Source organism: Hyperolius riggenbachi, chromosome 4 (assembly GCF_040937935.1).
Source record: "Hyperolius riggenbachi isolate aHypRig1 chromosome 4, aHypRig1.pri, whole genome shotgun sequence".
Taxonomy (NCBI): domain Eukaryota; kingdom Metazoa; phylum Chordata; class Amphibia; order Anura; family Hyperoliidae; genus Hyperolius; species Hyperolius riggenbachi.
The window spans coordinates 312,455,890-312,474,213 of record NC_090649.1 but is presented as its reverse complement, the minus strand read 5'-3'; the positions used below and the strand labels follow the sequence as shown (position 1 = coordinate 312,474,213).

Below are 18,324 nucleotides of genomic sequence, written 5' to 3'. Positions count from 1 at the left end.
ACCCCGGACATCCATAAACCTCCCAGATGTGCATGTCACTGTTAACCACACTACTATTTACCCTACCTCTCAAGCCCGCTGTCTGGGTGTCACCCTGGTCTCCGCACTCTCCTTCACTCCCCACATCCAAAACCTCACAAAGTCCTGCAACTTCCACCTTCATAACATCTGTCAGATTCGCCCTTTCCTGACCTCTGCCACCACCAAACTCCTCATCCATGCCCTCATAATTTCCCGCCTTGACTACTGCAATGCCCTGCTGTCTGGTCTCCCTATGACCCGAACAGCCCCACTGCAGTCCATCATGAATGCGGCAGCCAGAATTATCCACTTCTCCCATCGCTCCACCATGGCGGATCCCCTCCTTGAATCCCTCCACTGGCTTCCTATCCAGTCCAGAATCAGATTCAAGATACTGTGTCTGACCTACAAATCTGTCCACAAAACCTGTCCAACCTACATTTCCGATCTTACTCAGAGGTACACACCTAGCCGCTCACTCCGCTCTTCCAATGAACTTCGCCTAACCGCCCCCCACATCACCCAGTCCCATGCACGCCTCCAGGACTTCTCAAGAGCTGCTCCAACACTATGGAACTCCCTACCTCCACCCATTAGGGCAGCCCCCTCCTTCAACATCTTCAAGAAAGCCCTCAAAACTCACCTTTTCACTCTGGCCTACTACCCCTCACAAGTGCTCTAAACCCACAGCTGAACTCTGGTCTCCTACCTCTCGTGTCCCTACCTCTCCCTTTAGATTGTAAGCCTTTGGGCAGGGTCCTCCTCCTTTTGTGTCCAACCTGATCATGCACCTCCATTACTGTACACCCATGCTATGCATCTGAGTGAACCTAACTTGCCTAATCTCCATGCTCCCCTCCAGTGACTAAACATTGCCTTGTACTCATACTGTGCTGCGTGATCTCGTCTTTCTTGTATTCAAGTATTGTCATATTGCTGTATGTCACCCCTAAGTATTGTCTGTAACCTAAATTAATGTACAATATAGCAGAAGGATTTGTGGTCTGGCACTCAATTGCTTGGATCTGGGGGTTGCAGGATCTTAATCAGAGGGCGCTTGCATCACATACTTTAATCACATCACCACCTTTCTGTTGCTTAAATAACTTCTACAGGGCTGGCAGGGGGAACTTCGAGGAGTGCAGCAAGTAAAATCTAGTGCAGAGCACCACAATATTCTTAGGACATGTAAAAGAAGGATACCGTGCACCTATCTCTTAACCAGTTCCATCTGTTTATTCCTTTCTTCAGCCAGCGTAAACAAAGCAAGGCATTGACATATGCAAAGGTCAAACCTGTTTTCTAGAAGTTGCAGCGGTGAGGGAGGTGAAGGTGACCAGGGGAAGATTCGGACGGCACTTGGAACTGGTTAAGAGATAGGTGCACGGTATCCTTCTTTTACATGTCCTAAATTAATGTACAGCGCTGCGTAATTTGTTGGCGCTTTATAAATACAATAAATAAATAAATAAATATAACGCTCATAAACAGCGGGTGTCGATACTAATTATACAGGAAACGCATTTTAAATCGGGAAAGATTCCTCTGGCTCATTCGGATCTCTACCCAAAATGGTTTCAGTGCACTAATCCTGAGAGTAAATCAAGAGGAGTCTCAATCGGGTTTCCATAGAATGTTCCAGTTCGATTTGATTGATAGTAAAGTAGATAATACTGGGAGATTTTGAATTGTTTAATTTTTGAAAATTAAACATTTGTCTCAGATTCTTACTATTGCGGGAATTTACTTGCCTAATAAACAACAAGGGAAAAGATTGTTGGGGTATCTTTCCGATCTTCGGGGGTTTATGGAAGGCTATGTAATTGTGGGGTCGGATCTGAATCTTTCTCTGGACCCAAAGTGGGATTCCTCGTCCGGTAAAACTACAATTCCACATAATATTTTATGTAAGAGTAAACATAGATTGCAGGAACTTAGGTTGGTCGATGGCTGGGGGGTTATGAACTCGTCGGATAGAGACTATACTTTTTTTTCTCCTTTACACAACTCATATAGCAGAATAGATTATATGTTAGTGTCTCACCGTTTATTAGATCTTCAATTTCAGTGTAAGATTGGTCAGATGTTGTGGTCTGACCATTCTCCTGTGATTGGTTCATTTGTGCTCGGAGATAATCCTAAGTCTGAATTTGTATGGCGCTTGAACAGTGGTCTTTTGGAGGACCCCTTATGTAAAAAAGAACTGCAACGTGCAATTGCTGATTTTCATATAACACATGTCGGGGATCCTTCTTCCCCTCAGATCAAATGGGAAACTGTGAAGTGTATTTTGCGCGGGATTCTTATCTCACATGGAGCACGCATTAAGAAAGAGCGTGCCCATCAGGTGTCCACGTTGTTATCAGAGATTCATGACTTGGAGAATTTGCATAAGACACATAGGGATCCTGGAACAGCCATTAAATTATCTAGAGTAAGACACGATTTGTTAAAAATTTTAGACGCCAAAACTCTCTTTTATAGAGAGAAACTCAAGTCTCGGTTATACGAATTGGGAAACAAAAGTGGTCATGCTTTAGCGAGATTTATCCACCCCAGATCAACGATGTCCTATATTCCAAAGATAAACTCCCACTCAAAGGGCCTGTTACATAAATCAAAAGACATAGCGGAAACTTTTAAAGAATACTATAGCTTACTATATAATATTCAAGGTAAATATCATAGTCTTTCAATTGGTGAGTTGAAAGAAAAAATTTATGAATATCTGAGGGGGAGTAAAAGACCGGGGATTCCGAAGGAAGAATCGGGGGCACTAGAGGGAGATTTCCAAGAGAGCGAATTGATAGCAGCTATTCAGGCTTTAAAAAATGGAAAAAGCCCAGGGCCAGATGGCTACACTGCCCCTTTCTATAAAGTTTTCCAGAAAGAGCTGGTTCCGATGTTATTAGAGGCTTTCAATTCTATCTCGGCTTCTAGCACTTTTTCCCTTTAGGCCTTATAGACACATATAGTGGTTCTACCTAAGCCTGGTAAAGATCAAATGGACTGCTCGGGTTATAGACCTATTTCACTGATCAACCTGGACATTAAGTTGTTTGCCAGGCTGATAGCCAATAGACTACGACCTCTAATACCTTACCTGATACATGGTGACCAGTCCGGATTCGTCCCTGGTAGAGAACTGAGAGACAATGTACTTAGGGTTAATACTCTGATTGAGCTGGCTCAGCGCACAGGGACGCCCAGCTGCCTGGTTTCCATTGATGCAGAGAAGGCGTTCTACAGGGTCAATTGGGCGTTTTTGGAGCTGGTCCTCTGTCATGCCGGTCTGGGGTCTGGTATGATTGGGAGGATCATGTCCCTATACACTCTACCGACAGCAAGAGTAAGAGTGAATAGCATACTGTCGGACGCCTTCAGCATCCACAATGGTACCAGGCAGGGGTGTCCCCATTACTCTATATATTAACTATAGAACATCTTGCTAATGCTATTAGACAAAACTCTTCTATAATGGGGCTCCGAACCCGGACTGGTCACCATAAGATATCCTTATACGCGGATGACATGCTCCTATTCATCACTTCGCCAAAGATCTCGCTACCAAATGTACTCTCTGAAATCCGAATCTTTGGAGATCTTAGCAATTTTAAAATAAATACTTCTAAATCCGAAGTCTTAAATATCAATCTATCACAAAAGATGTTGCTTGAATTGAAAACTGTTTTTTCTTTTAAGTGGAAAGAGCATCATATTAAATATCTAGGAATCCAGATCCCCTCATGTCTTTCTAATCTTTATGAGCTAAACTATACCCCATTGTTACATCGAGAGACCTTGCTTCCCCGACGTATGGCAAGCCCTCTTGGATGAGACATATTAATGTACTTAAAATGGACATTCTCCCTAGGTTTCTACACGTAATGCAGGCAGTCCACTTAGATATTCCTAAAGATGCCTTTAAATCAATTAGATCAATGTTCATTAGATACATATGGGGTCATAAGAAAGTCCCGTATGCTTTGCTGTCAAAGAGTAAAATGAGGGGGGGGTTGGGCCTACCCGACTTGGAATTGTACCATAGAGCAATAGCACTGTCCCATATAATAGACTGGTTTCACAGTCATGAAACGAAGCAATGGGTTAAACTGGAATCCCAGATAATAGATTTGGATGTCAGGGCTTTACCCTGGATTCCTGTGTGTCTTAGAAAGTCTTTAGTTGATATCCCCTTGCTGGTACGGAATGTATTGACAATTTGGGATGCATTGTTGTCAGGAGGGGGGTCTCATTTACTGTATTCATCTATTCCGAGTCCTCTCACTTCCATTTTTGATAATTTGAGCTTTGTAGTTGCAGTTGGAGCGAATACTTTTTTGGGCCTTAATAGAAGGGACTGGCCAATGATGGGAACTTTTTTGGTTAATGGGTCCCCTCCCCCCAGGCAGTAGCAGCCCCAACATCTCACAATCAGTGGCGGCGCCAGGGGGGTGCTTGGGGGTGCTCAAGCACCCCCTACATTTGTCCAAGCACCCCCAAAGCACCCCCTGGCGTGAACTGACTTCAGGCGTGAACTGACTTCAGGCATCTAAAAGACGCCGAGTCAGTTCACAGCGGCAGCCCGAAGCAACAGAGCAGGGCTATGGTAAGATGGCCGCCCGATACCCTGCTCTGCAGACTTGGAGTCTGAAGTGGAGGGCTTTGGGCGCCCATTTTCCCGTAACCCTGCTCGCCGGGTAATACAGGCTGCAGGCAGGAGGTCACGTGAAGGAAGAGGATCGTGGGAGCTGCGCGCCACAAGGAGGTCGGACTCGGGAGAGGAGGAAGTCGGAACAGGAGGTCTTCTGACTAGGTGAGTAAATGGGTTTTTCTTTTCTTTTTCAGGTGGTGCTGCTGATTGTGGTCAGAACTGTTGAGCATTGTGCATACTGGGGTCAGATCTGCTGAGCATTGTGCATATTGGGGTCAGATCTGCTGAGCATTGTGCATATTGGGGTCAGAACTGCTGAGCATTGTGCATATTAGGGTCAGAACTGCTGAGCATTGTGCATATTGGGGTCAGAACTGCTGAGCATTGTGCATATTGGGGTCAGAACTGCTGAGCATTGTGCATATTGGGGTCAGAACTGCTGAGCATTGTGCACATTGGGGTCAGATCTGCTGTGCATTGTGCGTATTGTAGTCAGATCTGCTGAGGATTGTACATATTGGGGTCATATCTGATAAGGATTGTGCATATTGGGGTCATATCTGATATTGATTGTGCATATTGGGGTCATATCTGATAACGATTGTGCATATTGGGGTCATATCTGATAACGATTGTGCATATTGTGGTGGCTGGATGGTGTAATGGTTAAAGGCTCTGCCTCTGACACAGGAGACCAGGGTTCGAATCTCAGCTCTGCCTGTTCAGTAAGCCAGCACCTATTCAGTAGGAGACCTTAGGCAAGTCTCCCTAACACTGCTACTGCCTATAGAGCGCGTCCTAGTGGCTGCAGCTCTGGCGCTTTGAGTCCGCCAGGAGAAAAGTGCGATATAAATGTTATTTGTCTTGTCTTGTCTTGTCATATTGGGGTAATATCTGATAACGATTGTGCATATTGAGGTCATATCTGATAACGATTGTGCATATTGGGGTCATATCTGATAACGATTGTGCATATTGGGGTCATATCTGATAACGATTGTGCATATTGGGGTCATATCTGATAACGATTGTGCATATTGGGGTCATTGAACGTGTTTTTTGTTCAAATCTGTTCACATTACGTGTATTTTCTTGAGAAAACCTGCACAATTATGTGAATTTTCTGGGGAAAGGGTTACCAAAACTTGGGCCCTCTGTCTTTGCGTTGCACTTTGGGAACCCAAGGTGAGAATAATATTGAGGCTGCCATATTTATCTCCTTTTAAGCAATACCAGCTGCCTGGCTGCCGTGTTGGTCCTCTGCCTCTAATTCTTTCAACCATATACCCTGAACAAGCATGCAGCAGGTCAGGGGTTTCTGACAATATTGTCAGAACTGACAAGATTATCTGCATGCTTGTTTCTGGTGTCATACAGTTCACTACTGCAGCCAAATAGATCAGCAGGGCTGCCAGGCAACTAGAATTGTTTAAAAGGAAATAAATATGGCAGCCACCATATCACTCTCACACTGTGTTCACTTTAAATTACAGTTAGCCCCGCCCTCATCCAGTCATGACCACGCTTATTTATTCGCTGCGGCGCGCCTAGCGCGCCGCAGGTTGTAGCCACACCCATTTTTTCATCGGCAGCTCCCCCAGAAATTGGTCCAGCACCTGCATAGCACCCCCTAAAAAAAATTCCTGGAGCCGCCACTGCTCACAATGGTTACAATATCATCAATGATGTAGTTATGTTAAATCCCTTTCACTCTCATCTCAGTTAATGAGGAATTGTACAGCCTTTGAGAGCCTATGTCTCAGTGAACATCGACCAGAACATGCCATCTCAAAAATTTATAAAATACTGTTGGATGTTTCTCCCAGTCAGTTTAATCACATCTGCTCACAATGGGAAGCAGACTTAGGCAAACAGTTTACATCTAGTGACTGGAAAAAGGCATTGGCACTGACGCATGGGGCATCGAGGTCAAGTAAAGTACAGGAAAGGAATTATAGGCTCCTGATCCGATGGTTTCGTACCCCAGCTCAGATTTCAAAATGGCAAGAGGGGGGCTCGGACCTATGCTGGAGATGTGGGAAAGAGGTAGGGGATTATTTACATATGTGGTGGGGGTGCGATAGCATTTCTGACCTATGGAGACTAGCTTTCGAGTGGTTAAAGGAAATGAACTCACGTCATATAGCCCACTCCCCAGAGATTGCGTTACTCTCAATGTTTCCAGGTCCAATAAAAAACTCAAAGGGGTCTATACTTGGCCATTTGATGTCCTCAGTCAGATATCTGATAGCCAAAAATTGGAAAGTTGACGCCCAACTGGGGACAGTAGATCTGGCTGAAGCCCTAAATGACACAATGCGGATGGAGGAATTAGTAATGTCGGCACAAAAGAAGATGGGGAAGTTTTATAGTCAATGGGCAACTTCGTTGGAGTTCAGGGAGAGGCTCGGGGTAACGACTTTGATTGGAGACCGTGGTTAGCTCGTAGAGGATAATATGTAGTAGGATCTGAAGGCTGTGCATTTGGTCGAATAATCCAATTGGGCTGTGTTTTTTTTTTTGTTTTGTTTTGTTTTGTTTTGTTTTGCGATTGGTGTGTGTGTGTTATGTTAGCTCTTAATTAAATTTGGGTCTGGAATATTTTCAGGACCACCAGGATTTTAGCTACAGAGAATACACCCAGCATTGTGGTGTTGCCATTGAGTTATATCTGTACTGGCATGTTTTGGTGGCTGTACTGTTTTATATTATTGATTGTATATTTTTTCGACTCAAAATAAAAAATAAAGATTGTTAAAAAAAAAATGTAAGATGGATGTGAAAGTAGAGGAGATCTGTGCGACATCCACTAAAAGTTTAAACAGGCTGCATTAGCAGCAACCTACTTCACTCTGTGCCAGTTGCTTGACAAAATAATTCCACTGTGAGCAGATCCCCATTACAGCCTGCACTTCCAGGAAGTGGAAATGAAGTCATGTTTCCCTCTGAAGTCATCCCCCACCAAAGCAGGATGATACAGGACGGTGACTGATCAGTGCATTCCTGTATGTAGGCAAAGGCTGTATTGCCATTTCTGGGAATAATGTAGCTAGCCAGGGAATTGTCTGCTAGGCTTGAGGATGCAATTGCTACTTTCTGCTGCATTCCTCTACCTCCTTCACCAGTACCCAGTAAATCACACTGGACTGTATATACTTACCTGCCCTGTCCAGCAGTCTGGCTCTTATATCCATACCCCTTTCCCCTCAGTCATGTTATGTATCATGACAGCATTATGATGGCAGTGCTCTGTGAGCCCAGGGTCAGGAGCCAATGAAATCGGCTTCTGACCGCCTCAAAGAGCTCTGCCATCATAGTGACGGCAAAGCGAAGGGCCTCGGCAACAGAAGAGTGGCACAATCGGCGGTAGCAGTAGGTCTGTGTGAACACAGTAATTGAAATCTACGCCCTGGCAGGAATAAGCAGCCACAAACAGGGCATAGATTTCAGTTACCGCAGTCCAGAAGTAGTTAACATTGCTTTAAGAGGAAAGGGAACATGGGGTAAATAATGATGTTTATATGATGAGGGGGAACAAGTGATGGCTGGACATATGACTGAGTGTGTTGAGGGGCACATATGATGGGATGGCTAGACATACTATAGGAAGGACACACAATGGATAGACAAGTTACATCAAGATTGCCGGGCATATAGGGCAGCTTTGTGCGTTATAGGGGCTCATATAAATGGTGGGCATGTAATGCATAACACAAGATGGCTAGACGTAGAGGAGCACAAGATGGCTGGGTATATTGTAGACATACAAACATGACTGATGAATATGTTTTAGGGGACAGCATGAAAGCTGGGCTAGTTATAAGGGGACACATAATAACTGGGTTTGTTCTCAGGGGAGATGAGTCCTGGACATATTCTGGATGTATAATAGAACGTGTTAATTTTATTATTTAGTATTTATATAGTGCCAACATCTTACGCAGTGCTATACAGAGTATAAATTGTCTTGTCACTTAACTGTCCCTCAGAGGGGCTCACAATCTAATCCCTACCATAGTCATATGTCTATATCATAGTCTAGGGCCAATTAGGGGGAAGCCAATTAACTTATCTATATGTTTTGGGATGTGGGAGGAAACTGGAGTGCCCGGAGGAAACCCACGCAGACACGGGGAGAACATACAAACTCCTTGCAGATGTTGACCTGGCTGCGATTCGAACCAGGGACCCAGCGCTGCAAGGCGAGAGCGCTAACCACTACGCCACCGTGCTGGAGGATATATGATGACTGTACATTTTATATAATAATATATATTATTATTTTATATTAATTTATAATAACTTTTCTGTATTCTGCACATTTACTCTGAGTATTTTCTCGCTTGCTGGAGGTTTCAAATGCATTTTATTGATTAGGTGTGAAAATATCACACAGGAGAAAACCTAAGAGAAAAAGTGCATTGCATAAGGGCCTTGATGTCTGGTTAAGCTATTTCATAAATATGGGTGTAGTTCATTATACAGGAGAGAGTGAGGTCTGCTTTAAGGCATGGAGCTGAAGTGGCTAAGCTCATCCCATCATGCATACATTAACCTTTACATTGCAAGGGAAAGTAAGTTTCACCAAAGATTTAGGTTGATCACCAAAATTAGCCATTAATGCAGATCACAGAAAGTCATCTGTTCACACTGATAGATCTGTGATCACTCTCTGAGTTCTGCAGCTACAAACTGGAAGTGTGGAGGCACACAGAATGGCATCAATAAACTAAGATTTCTGCAGCATAGGGAATATTAATTTACACCCAAAGGCAGGGATGGGTTAAACATGTCTCTTAACGTTTAGACTGGATCAACTGGTTTGTGAATTCTACATTAATCTTGTTGACCTCTGCAGTATCTTCTTGTCAATTTCTACTTATTACCTACAAAAGGTTTGCATATTTTACATGCATACATGTCACTATAAATAGTCTAGCTTAAAGGAGAACTATTGCAAAAAATTGTAAATTTCAAATACATACATAAAAAAATGTACATTTCTCCTAGAGTAAAATGCACCATATATTAGCTTTTTTGCTATGTTGCTGTCAATCACAGTAGGTAGTAAAAAAAGGCTGACAGATTTTGGACTAGTCCATCTTCTCTTGGGAGATACTCAATATTAAAACCACAAACACTGGTTCACATGACAGCTGGGAGCCCCAGACTCTCTCACTGGCCGGGGCTCCCAAACCACCATGCAATACCTAGAGGGAAGTGCGAGTGGGTCCCGGAGCTCTCACCACCAGGGAATTCACCCCCACTACCTCTATGCTGAATGCTGACTGCAACACACACAATTGCTCACTCCCAGCGCTAGCAATTTCCTACCTTTATTTGGTCAGCAATCAAGTGCACAGTTATACACCCTTTGCCTGCCCTACCAAATCTAGCAGGAATTGCATAAATTAGGCAGCATTCAGGTGGGAGGCTTGGATTGGATGTAATCATAGATTATGTCACTACCAGGACCACCCCGTGCAGGCATCCCTCCCACAGGGGATACTCAATATTACCACTATTCTTTACAAAATCACTCCCCAGAAAAGGATCTATACAAAGATGTCAGCCAGCTTCAATACTATTTTGGCAGTTGGACGGAGAAACTGAAGTTCAGTAAGTGATTTTGCAAATAAAATAATAACAGAGAATTCCCCATGAGGAGATGGACTAGTCAAAAACCTGACAAATCTGTCATACTGTCACTGCCTATAAAGTGACAGCAACATAGGAAACATTTTATTTATAGTGCATTTTGCACTGGGAGAAATGTACATTTTTATGTACAGTATGTGTTTTACATTTTAAGATTTTTTATGACAGTTGTCCTTGAAATAAATTTTCAATTCTCCTCTGTAAAATTGTGCTACTTCTGTACATAGTGTCTGAATGCTCTGTAATCCAAAAATGATAATAGCCTCTTCAAAATCCCCAGAAGAGTAATACAATATAACAACGTTTGTCCCTTTTGTTATTTTCCATGTACAATCACTTATTGCTGCTTCAGAATGGTTTACATATTCAGCTCCTGAAGCATTGGCACTTATAATGACAGCCTTGAAAGGAATCATTAATTATGATTTGTGAACAGCATATGGGTTCATTAGAAATGCTAAATAGAGGAAATCTTACTTTGGCTTGACAAGAACATATTATGACTCAAGAAAGATGTTACATACTCTGAGCATTTTAGTTTTGCCTCCATTGATTCATCACATTAATGGTATTTTGACAAATACCACTGAGTTTGTACAAATTCATCTTTCCTTGAATATTAACTAATCCTAGATTTTTTGCCACTGACAGATTGCACTGTACTCGGAGAGATTTGAAGAATTTCAGAATTCCCTGTCTAAGAGCAATGAAGTCTTCTCAACTTTCAAGAAAGAGATGGAAAAGGTGAATGATTTTCTTTGCTGCAAAAAAACAGTTCTTGAAAATAATACTTTAATAAATTCAAATGTATTTTAAACAGCTGCCCTAGTAGACAAGACACAGAACATTTGTATCACGCTTTTCTCCTGGCAGACCTTCAGGGTGCTCGCCACAGACAACCATATTCAACCAGGATCATTTGAGAGTCTTGCCCAAAGACTCCTTACTGTTTGACGTACTGGCTTGAGCCGGGACTTTTTACAACCTCCTGAATGGGAACTTCTACTGGTGCAAGACTGGACTTGGCAATATACTGTATAAACAGTTCAAGCAGGGCCAGCACTCAGTATAGAACCCAGATGTTTAGAGCCAACATTTTGGGGTATAACCCCTTTCTTAAAGGATTCATGAGGTGACATGTGGCATGATGAGATAGACATGGGTATGTACAGTGCCTAGCTGTTTTCCTTTTTTTCCTTTCTCTGCCTGAGAGAGTTAAAAATCAGATGTACAAGTGACAGCTTCTGTCTGGGTCGGGACCAGGTCAGGCTATAGCATAACCCTCACTTATAAGGAGCTACAGCCATAAACCACTTCTGAGAGCAGGGAAGAGATAAAAAAAGGGTCAATAGTTCATAGATTTTAGTTCTGGCATACGTCAATAAATGTGTAATTGAGCAGAGACAATGAAACAGTAAAAACTTTGAAATGTAGATTTAAAAATAAAATAAAACTGTGAGATATCTAAAAAGATCATTTTAGAAGAAGGACATATGCAATTGTTTATCTCATCAGTTTAATTTCACCTCGTGTTTCCTTTAAGGCATAAGGTAATGTCTGTTTACCTTATGCCTAGAGAAAGGGTTATACCCCATAACATAGGCTTTTCATTGATGGATTAAACATTTGCTGGCCTTAAAGGGAACCAAGCACCACTTTTTTTCCTGCTTTCTAAAAGCTATAGGAGCTGTCATGTCTCCCTCCCCCACTAGCTACAAATGTTTTATCCAAGAGAAAGTGTGACGATAGCATCTGTGACGTCTGTAAACTCTTTGAAGCATAGTTCAATCTACCTGCCCCCTGCTGATGAAAAGCTTTTTGTTCACTCTCTGATAATGTGTGAAATATAATAATTACATCAGTCGTTATCTACCTGAAACTTCTGTGGTTGGTCAGGCAATGGAAGTAGGAGGAAATAGGATAATAAAGGCCTCTGCTAAACTTTTAAATGTAAAAATAAGATACATTTGTTGTTGTTTTTTTTTTATTTATGAGCTATATTGTTGACATGCATATTAAATGTGCTATTGAGATGCTCTGGGTGCTAAAAATGGTGCTTGAGTCAACAGGGCTGGTTCTAGTAACAGTGGGGCCCCCGTGCAGAATAAATCCTGGGGGCCCGCAATAGATGAAAAAGCGGCATTAGGGGCCCTTTTTTGCAACAAATTTCCCTCCTGGGCCCTTGAGCTAGCTGCTGACCCTCCCTCCCAATCACCACCCAACTTACCTGTGCTCCCCGGGGCCCCTGCAGAGTCTTTGGCAGTGTAGTGTGTCACCTGCCCCCCAGCACAGATGAGATGCTACTCGGCCAAAGACTCTGCAGAGGCCCTGAGGAGCAACAGTTAAGATAGGAGGGAGATGCCTTGGGGTCCCTACAGGCTCTGGGGCCCTGGGGCAATTGTCCCCTTTGCCTCTATGGTAGCACCGGCCCTGTGAGTCAATTTAACATTTGCTGGCCTTTCTTGAACAGGTTATGTATTACCACCATTAATGCATACATTTTAATACGTGCAAAAATGTCTTAATGTTACCCATCCCAAAAGAATGAAGTTCTGACTACCAAAAGAAGACCTTGCAACAAGACAATAAACCTAAACATTCGAGTAATTACATAAGAAATGGCTAAAAAGAGAAGAAAATAAAGAGCTCTGTTAAGGCCAAATTAAAGCTCCCATAAAGGCGATGTGGGTGATAGTCAATTTAAATAGTGTCTAGCCAGCTACAGTAAACATGTAAAAAAAGTCAAATCAATTGGTAATGCAGCAGGACGGATAGACCTTTCATCATGGAAAGTCGACACCCCTTAAAATAACCGCACTCAAACAACCTCACGAGACCCAAATCAATAAGGTTTGGCAAGTGCTGGGCTCTCTGTAAACATAGATTGTTATACATCTATATATATAAAATCGGATGTATGTGTGTGTGTGTGTGTATGTAATGATTGATCTGCTCTGCTGTCTGCAAAGGCAGGCAGCTTTTTGACCATTTTTTAGGTCAGTATGCTACAGGTTCCTGGAAAGGAGACCTGTCTTCATTTTGCACGTTTCAGAGCTGCTGTTCTGCTGAGGGATTTGCATTCTCTTGTCATGCAAATTGCCTATCTGCTTCCTTTGAAGGATTGCAGTATAAACACCATCTCCTCCCAGAATTCCCTGCTGGTCATAAAGGTTTGATCCTGCTAGACTGACCTTGAGTCTCAGCCCTCTGCAAATTGTTTGCTAATATTATCTTAGAGTAGTTATCCTTGGGAGTACACTAGCATTCCTTCTAGCATAGTCAGGTCGTTTATTATCTGTATTTCCTTGTACTGTCTTATCTGTTGCGATTGTTCTGTCGCCAGCGGCGGTCGACAGGAAATCGCTCTGTCTGTTTGGATCGCATTCGCCCTAGCGTCAGAGGCGGTGGATCTCTCTGTATTTTGTCTTAGGAGTGTAGACAGAGCTGCGGTTGCTACTGGTTACTCCTTCTGTCTGTTTTGTCTGGAACGAATGCTTGCTGTTGTCTCGGTGAGGTAACCGTTTAGCAAGCGTTCGCGTTCTCTTTTTGTTTTCGTGTTACATTGGTTAGTCAGGGTTGGAACGCTTTGTCGCTATTGCGCTTATCGTGTGGTGACCGTGCTGTGCACGCGCTTTGTCGCTATTACGCTTAACGTGTGGTGACCGCGTGTAGTTAGTCCTGTCTGCTACTTTGTGTTGCTTTGCAGTTTGTTATCAGTTCTGTCTTTGTTCTTCCTTTGCTCTGTCTTGCTCGGTCTTGTGTCGCTGTTAGCAATCGCCATTCTTGCGATTGCGTTTCACACTTGGTCTTCGCTGTTGTGTGTTCACCGTCGCCGTGTGGCGACTGGATTGGTGGACATACATACATTCTGTCTCTGTGCTCACACTCTCTCTCTAAGGGCTATCTTGCCCTGTATTGCCTCACCTCGTACAATTCCCAACTGGCATCTGTGGCAGTGCAGAGGATTTATTCCTCTGCACTCCACAGCTCCATCTGCCGGTGGGAATTTCTCTCTACAGGTGCATTGCACCTAAGCTGGGTTCTGTTAGTTCAACGCTTGTGGAGGAGTTCTGACCACAGAGATAATTCCCCATTCGTTACAGTATGACCAACCAAACCGAAATTCCTAGTTTAGAGGGAATTTCCGATTTGTACGATTTTGTCGAATATGATTCTTATACCTTTAAGAGGTTTAAAAAAACTAGACTCTGAAACCAAAGAGGACTTCCTTTCTGAATGTGTAAGATTTTTTCTGAATCCTACCTTTCAAATTACTGATTCATCCACGTGGGCTCTCCAGTTAGCTTGTATTCTGTTGCAAGGAGATCTGTTTTCGTGGGTTTATGAGATTTTGAAAAGCAATTCCTGGAATGATAATCCTTATCAGTTTCTTACATTGATTTTCTCCCACTGGTTTAAACTGCCTTGCTTACCACCTATTCTTGATGAGTGTGTACCTGCTAATCAGTCAGCTGTTCTATCCCTTCCATGCAAAACCATTCAGTGTGAAAATCAGTTTAATGTCTCTGTACCCAAAGCAACTGAATGTGAAACCTTTGAATGTGTGAACTTTGACCTTGTGCAATCTGAGATTCCCTTGTCTATGGACAGCTCTTTTGCATTTAAACAGCAGCCATTCAAAGCTGCTAAAAAGAGAAAGTCTAAAAGACGCAAACACTTGAGTGAAACACTTCTTATAGTCTGTGTCTGTGTCTAGAAAAGCTTGTATTAATTCTGTGTACACTTTGATTGAATCTGATGAGTGTGACGAGTGTTTTGTGGATCCGGTGATTTGTGTGTGGCAGACGATTTTGGATGAATTGCACACACACCAACCAATTGACTCCAATAAAGAGACACCGTTATCGGATGATTGTTCCTGCCTTTTTGGGGTAAAGCAAGTGAGTTTAGACACTGTGCGATCTGAAGTGAATGAGGGTGTTACTGTTGTTGACACCAGTGTGAATTCTGAAAGGTTCTTTCCCACGGCAACTGCTGGTGTGGAGTTTGAATCTGTGCGATCTGATGCCTGTTTCTCAGGTGTTCCCTCAGATTATGATCAACATGAATGTGTCAGTTTTGTCAAAGATATGTGGGATCCCTGGTCATTTAAAAACAGATCTTTTTCTCCCAGTAATTCTTTAAGATCTTCCATCCATGATCCTGCTATGGGGAAAATTCCTAAACTATGCAACCTCAAGAGTAATGTTAATATGACTAATAAAGTTCCTCATGTTGTTGTTGCAACTTCTTCAGCAAATAAATCTATGCCTCACTCTGTTCACACCTATGAAAGCACATTGCCCGATGAAAATTGTTCCAATATTCCTGTCCAGGACACTTTACAATTTGGTTCACAGATTTCGCAGGCTTGCGCTTTAGAAGCCTCAGTTTCACAACCAAAAGCAATCTTGGATTCGCAAATTTTGCGTTCTGACTCCTCGGATTCGACATTGTTAGCCGAGTCGAAGGGTGAGACAGCGCTTTTGTTTTGCGACTCTGATTCTGAGGGATCTTTGCATAGTCCAGAGAATATTTCTGTGAGTCTACCCTGTACCATGAATGAAACTATGATGTCCACTCGCACTGACATTTGTGAGTCCCTTTCTTGCTCTGAAGAAAGTACTGACTCTCCACCCTGTACTCTGGATGAGTCAATGTTGCCTTGCATAAAATCTCCTGCAGTGAGCCTAGAGGCTTGTCTAGGTATTGTAACTACTCTCACCTGTTTTTCTGCTAGTTTGGAATTGCAGTCTAGTTTGACTGCTATGCAGGGTTCTGCGTGCAGTGAGATTAGAGTCAGGGAGTCAGTGTTTGTTCCAGTAGATATTCCTGTGCATCTTGTTCATGAAGATGAAATTCAGTCTCAGCGGATTGTAGAACCATCCCTAGGACATTTGCCCTGTCCGCAAAATGTATTTGATTTTTTGCCCTGTAACACGGATAGTTCAGAATCCTTGGTTTCTTTGTCAGAAAACTTGGGAAATGATGCTCCTGAGGTTTTGTTTGATGGTCTGGAGGTCTCCGAGTTCCTCCCAAAGGGTGCAGAACTTTTAGGAGATGAATCCTGCCCCCCAGATCCTTCTGAGGTATTGCCCACTTCAGTAGGCAATGCTGTTATGCTGACTACTTTTGCAGCTCTTGTGGAGCTTCAGTCATGCGTAGTCAATTATATGTTTGGTTAGATACAATTACAGTCACAGAGACTTCTAAGTCTGAGTCTAAGTCTTCTTTTGAAAGACCAGTACTTGTGACCACTACTCGTGATGATTTTCTGCCCGGTCCTGGTTTTGGTCTTGTCATGACTGACTTTGAGGTTCGCAGTTCTTCGACATGTCCAGAAGTTCCTCCTGTACTAGTGTACCCAGATGCGCTCTGTGAGCTAGAATGCCCAATTGTGTCTCGGTTACCAGCATGCTCAGATGCTTCCTCTGTGGAGACATGTTCTGATATTGCCTGCCTACCTGCATGCCCAGAAGTGGTCCCTGAAAGCCCTCATCTTGATGGTTGTCCTGGTAATCCTGAATCCGGAATTGTCATTGGTTCCATAGGGGTTCTTGATAGTTCTCCATGTGAACCTAAAGAGCATTCTGGCCTCTTGGGATCTCTGCGGAGCTTCAAAGTGTTCTGTGAGATTTTGTGAGAAAATTTTCTTGGTACTCTGGATGGGATCAACAGTGGCTTCTGTGTTGATAGGGACACTTCGAATAGGTATTGTGGGAGGTTTGGTATTTTTGGACGGTCCCTGGAAGGTGGTGGGTATTGCTCGGAGCGTTTCGATGGGTTCTTCTCTGGCACTCGCAGTTCTGATGGGTGTTACGCTGAGGCTTGTAGTACTGATGGGCATGTTTCAGTGGGTCCTGCTTCCGATGAGTTCGGTTTCGGCAGGATTGATTCTGGAATTGGGTTTTGTCAGGCTGCCCCGACCTTCATAAGTGTTCAGTCAAACTGTTTTGTTGGTAATGTCAGTTTTGAGGGACGTCTGGAAGCCGTCCCTAGAGGGGGGGGGGGTACTGTAATGATCTGCTCTGCTGTCTGAACAGGCCCCCTGGAAAGGAGACCTGTCTTCATTCTGCAAGTTTCAGAGCTGCTGTTCTGCTGAGAAATTTGCATCCACTTGTCATGCAAATTGCCTATCTGCTTCCTTTGAAGGCTTGCAGTATAAATGCCATTTCCTCCCAGAATTCCCTGCTGGTCATAAAGGTTTGATCCTGCTAGACTTACCTTGAGTCTCAGCCCTCTGCAAATTGTTTGCTAATATTATCTTAGAGTAGTTATCCTTGGGAGTGCACTAGCATTCCTTCTAGCATAGTCAGGTCGTTTATTATCTGTATTGCCTTGTACTGTCTTATCTGTTGCGATTGTTCTGTCGCCAGCGGCGGTCGATAGGAAATCGCTCTGTCTGTTTGGATCGCATTCGCTCTAGCGTCAGAGGCGGTAGATCTCTCTGTATTCTGTCTTAGGAGTATAGCCAGAGCTGCGGTTGCTACTGGTTACTCCTTCTGTCTGTTTTGTCTGGAACGAACGCTTGCTGTCGTCTCGGTGAGGTAACCATTTAGCAAGCGTTCGTGTTCTCTTTTTGTTTTTGTGTTACATTGGTTAGTCAGGGTTGGTACGCTTTGTCGCTATTGCGCTTATTGTGTGGTGACCATGCCATACACGCGCTTTGTCGCTATTGCATTTAACGTGTGGTGACCGCGTGTAGTTAGTCCTGTCTGCTACTTTGTGTTGCTTTGCAGTTTGTTATCAGTTCTGTCTTTGTTCTTCCTTTGCTCTGTCTTGCTCGGTCTTGTGTCGCTGTTAGCAATTGCCATTCTTACGATTGCGTTCCCACTTGGTCTTCGCTGTTGTGTGTTCACAACAGCGGGTGGCGACTGGATTGGTGGACATACATACATTCTGTCTCTGTGCTCACACTCTCTCTCTAAGGGCTATCTTGCCCTGTATTGCTTCACCTCGTACAATTCCCAACTGGCATCTGTGGATTTATT

At 43.3% G+C, this 18,324-nt stretch overlaps 1 protein-coding gene across 1 annotated transcript in view; it reads left to right on the top strand.

Annotated features, from left to right (window-relative positions):
• Positions 1-18,324, top strand: part of TXLNB (taxilin beta) — a 121,949-nt gene that overhangs the window by 77,373 nt on the left and 26,252 nt on the right. Inside the window, exon 8 of the mRNA XM_068231685.1 lies at positions 10,985-11,077. Within this exon, the coding sequence (XP_068087786.1) occupies positions 10,985-11,077 (93 nt within the window). The remainder of the gene's footprint in view (positions 1-10,984; positions 11,078-18,324) is intronic.